Source organism: Sardina pilchardus, chromosome 18, assembly GCF_963854185.1.
Source record: "Sardina pilchardus chromosome 18, fSarPil1.1, whole genome shotgun sequence".
In the NCBI taxonomy this organism is placed as follows: Eukaryota; Metazoa; Chordata; class Actinopteri; order Clupeiformes; family Clupeidae; genus Sardina; species Sardina pilchardus.
This window is the reverse complement of record NC_085011.1, coordinates 6,611,606-6,615,740: the sequence shown is the minus strand read 5'-3', so window position 1 is coordinate 6,615,740 and position 4,135 is coordinate 6,611,606. Positions and strand designations below refer to the sequence as shown.

The 4,135-nt window shown below is 41.9% G+C and overlaps 1 protein-coding gene across 1 annotated transcript; it reads right to left on the bottom strand.

The window, feature by feature from the left end:
• Positions 1-1,370: 1,370 nt before the first annotated feature.
• LOC134063919 (collagen alpha-1(VIII) chain-like) lies at positions 1,371-3,401 on the bottom strand. Its single transcript, XM_062519669.1, has 4 exons — positions 3,289-3,401; positions 2,629-2,919; positions 2,240-2,434; positions 1,371-1,786 (listed from the first exon to the last, which is right to left on the bottom strand). Exons 2-4 carry the CDS (start codon positions 2,876-2,878, stop codon positions 1,512-1,514), a joined length of 720 nt encoding a protein of 239 aa, XP_062375653.1. The 5' UTR covers positions 2,879-2,919; positions 3,289-3,401; the 3' UTR covers positions 1,371-1,511.
• Positions 3,402-4,135: the final 734 nt, after the last annotated feature.

The window sequence follows — 4,135 nt, the reverse complement described above, 5'->3', positions numbered from 1 at the left end:
TTGAAATACTATGAGATAGGGGATGCTCTGAGATGCTCTGTAGTCACTTCTCTTGCTATTACTGTAACATTACTGTAATTGCTTAAAACATTAGATTCAATAATGTTCATATATTTAGAGTTGCAGCTCTATGCATCCTGGCCATGTCTACATTGAAAACTAAAAACAAATACAGTGCAGATGAGATCACATAAAAACGCTGCAGAAATGCCGAAAAATCCAAGCATTTGATGGCACCCCATAGGTTATCGTCATAGCACAGACCGTTCTCTTCCAGGGAGAGTGAATAATCACGCGGGTCTCATGACAGTCTGTGAGAAAAGGTATGTAAGAGTGATGACAGGATCAAGGACGTTTTTTCAAGCATTTTTGGTACCAGTTGGTGTAATCAGTGCATAATATCATGAGGAAGTTCACAAGGTAGGCTAACCAGTCCACACGGTGTGTGTGCATGTCCTGATCGAGCCTGCAGCAGACCATGCCGAGACACCAGGAGATCAGTTACAGTATCTCCTCTCTGTGGTAGCCTACAGTCTGTCATTTTATCAGATTAGATTCAACTGAATTGTCATTGTGCAGAGTACAAGTACAGAGACAACGAAATGCAGTTAGCATCAGAGCCAGAAGTGCAAAAAAGCAGAAAAGTACAATGTGAACAGTATAGACAGGTAGGCCTACAGTAGTAGCCTACAATATAGAATGTATAGTGCAACGTATTTGCAAAGCATGGGGTAGCCTACATAATCATTATGTGACTGCCCATTATGAAGTGGCAAGTGATGTTTTCAATTGTTAGTTAATGGTTGTAAATGGTAAATGTTTTTAGGTGCAGAGTCAGACGTAACATTATTTCTATTGCAAAACAAAAATGAAATGATATCTTACGCCAATTAGCTTATCTGAAGGTTAGTCAATGAGCTGTACATGTAGTGTAGCCTCAACTCAAAACAGCGGTTAGCCTTATGCCATTCTGATCTGTAACAAATGTCACATGACTTGCAGCCATGCTTAAATTTTGCTGACTACACATTTATTATAATGTATTATTAGAAAAGAATAGAATATCCAGAATTCATTATTGAACGCTTAGCTGAAATTATGTTTTTCCCTATCATCGTATTTTTAAATCAGGCCTACCTGCGGTCATGTAATTGGGCTATGGGCTTTCTACAGGAAGTACATGTTTGAATGGACACTGCACTAAATAAAATGAAAACACCACAAATGATAGATCATAACCCTTAGTGTTTGTACATGTAATTAATTTTGTAATCTGTGTTCCGCTGGTTGCTCCTGGTAACATTACTCACAGCTCTCCACACTCTCCAGCGCAAAGACACAGACACTAAACATGACAGACTTTTTTTTTATTATCATTTTTATTTTATTATCTCTTATGTTCAGAAACAACAGTAATCAGTGATGTGAAGACACCAAATGGAAAGCAGGCTATTGTGTTGACAGCAATGCAATATCGTACTGTAGGTCTGATTCACTTCAGGACTGACTCCTCACATGGGGAAGAGCAGGTGGCCAGAGAAGGAGGTGTGGTGGGCTGAATTATCATAGAGCCTTGCATTAGCCCACAGCTTCACATAGACCACATCTCCCACCTCCAGCAGCAGAGAGGCTCCATTGGAGGGAGTCGTACTTCCACTTGTGTAACTGTAAGGGCTGACAATAATCTCTGCGTTTCTATACAGATGGGCTGCTATAGCTTTTGAAGCATGGCCATGGATAAACAAAACAAAATGGTAGGCCCCTCGGACTCGAGCTGTGAAGACTCCTGTGTGACGGATCCAAAGTGGGAGAGAGCAAGAAAAGAGAAAGAGAAGAGAAAAGATCAACTTCAAGTTGTAATTGACTTCTTGATTTCGATTCCCTCATGTTCTCTCTCAATATGTACTTCAGGTAGAAATACAAAATTATGTATAACCCCCCCCCCCCCCCCCCCCCCGATGCTAACCCCTTCAGTCAAGAGTGAAAGTAATTAACTATGTAGAACTGTTTTGTCGATGACCAGAGACAATAGTGAAGTAAGTTTGAAAAAATGTTTTGCCCCAATGCCCAGCGTTTGATCAGATAATCAGGACATTGAAGAAGTCAATGCCACGCTTTTCTCAACTCTTTGCCTCTGACCAGACTTTTCAAATCGCCAAGATAGGGCCCAAGGTCTGTAATGCATCTACAGGAAAACAAGGGAATGTGGGGCCGATGGCAAGTCTACCACCTCTAGTACCTGTGTTTGGGTTGTAGCCATTTCCAATGTTAGTGACGACATGTTTGAAGACCAAAGTAGTTGGAACAGAAATGGGTCCTGTATATGCACCACCAGATGTCCGCATTGAGGCGGAGAAAGCCACCGTCCTCTCGTCTCTCTCTCTCCACAGCTTCTCCACCTGGCTCCCTGTGAGGTTTATATTTACTGCCTGATCTGAGGGTTGCACAAAAACACACACACACACACACACATACACACACACACACACACACACACACACACACACAGCAAAAAAAGATAGCAAAGTAATTACCAAAAGCAAAAAAAAATTAAAATGAAATAACACTCTACATCGGAGTGTTCACAATAAATAATGATGATTATAAACACAATCAGATTTATCTCACCTTCGTTGACACTCTTAAGCTGCTTTAGCTGTTCTCTCTGCTCCTCTACTGTCATCTCACTGGCTCTCAGTCTGGTCTCCATGGCCTCCAGTTGTGTCTTAGTGTATGCAAGCTCCACTTTCTGCTCTGCCACCAGGCCGCGGATCTCGCTTACCACAGTGGAGAGGTCAGGCTGGCAGGCCTCCTCCTCTGCAGCCACAACCAGCCCAACCCACAGCAACAGCAGCACAGCAGCTCTGGGAGTCTTCATGCTCAATACACACACACCTGTCGCCCCTAATGTAAACTCAACTTCACACGCGCGCGCGCGCACACACACACACACACACACACACACACACACACACACACACATACACACACACACACACACACACACACACACACACACACACACACACACACACACACATACACACACACACACACACACACACACACACACACGTGTGATAACTCTTTACCCCTCAGCCATTATCAACTGATCTGACCAATCCTGACTGCCATAGTCATGGATAGACAGGCTATCATCCATGTCCATCTGATAAAACATGTCCAAACTGCATACAGTACATAACATATGCTTACACTTTAGTAACTGTGTTGTAATGTGTGCCTTTAGGTTGAGTTTGTGAGAGGAGCTAGGAGCAGTGGCCTTACCTAGTGTCAAGGAAAGCTGCAGGTCACGCTGTGGTGCTCTGTCCTCCTGAAGGAAGTCTTCTCTCCTCCAGCACACTGATGCTTTTAAGAGCAGAGGCTCAAGGAGGCACGGCAGTGTTCACCAATAAGAGCCCTTTAACGCATATCATACACGTAAGTCACATATCTGCATCAGTTCACTTGTTTAACTGGTTAGTTCTCCGCACTTTGGAAAACAAGGAAGCTCTCATGAGCATTTCAATCCCTTTCATATCTACTCCATTAACATCAATGGCCACTACAGTAATTGCAGTTTTTCTCAATCACTTTAGTGCTTGTCTCAAATCATCATTAACTTTTGCACAACACACAACAGTAGGCACACTTCTCAAAACAATTAGTGCAAATTGCACCACAGAGTGGATCACCTGCAAAAGTGTCTTCCTCAAAATGTTTAGCTTATGTCTCAAAGTAAGTATTTATGAAACTGTCAGTGCAATCAAAATGACAAGTCCTTACGCCAATGTTTATGTCAAGATAGTCAAACTGCTTTGTCTTGTTGTCAAAATGACAGTTTACTGCTATTATTGCTATAGCACTATTTTCTATTTCAAAACGGCAAAGTTATACATTATTGTGGGTGGAGGGGGTTGATTGCAATGCTCATTTTGAGAACTGTATTTTGTATTTTGTTGTCCAGTGTGCAATGATCGATTGAAATCACACAGTGATTTGATGACATGATGTGTTGCTTGATGGCAAAATTTTTTTTTTGCCTGTTTTACGTGTTTTGAGAGAGTAACATCATTTAAGTATAAGTTTAAATACTCTTTTGATCCCATGAGGGAAATTCGGTCTCTGCATTTAT

Bases quoted from the DNA above. Each gene is read 5' to 3' on its own strand.
- LOC134063919 (XM_062519669.1), bottom strand. From the start codon at position 2,878: ATGAAGACTCCCAGAGCTGCTGTGCTGCTGTTGCTGTGGGTTGGGCTG. The intron at 2,435-2,628 runs GTGAGATAAATC...TGCAACCCTCAG, and splicing joins GCTTAAGAGTGTCAACGAAG to ATCAGGCAGTAAATATAAAC. The intron at 1,787-2,239 runs GTACTAGAGGTG...TCCGTCACACAG, and splicing joins TGGCTACAACCCAAACACAG to GAGTCTTCACAGCTCGAGTC.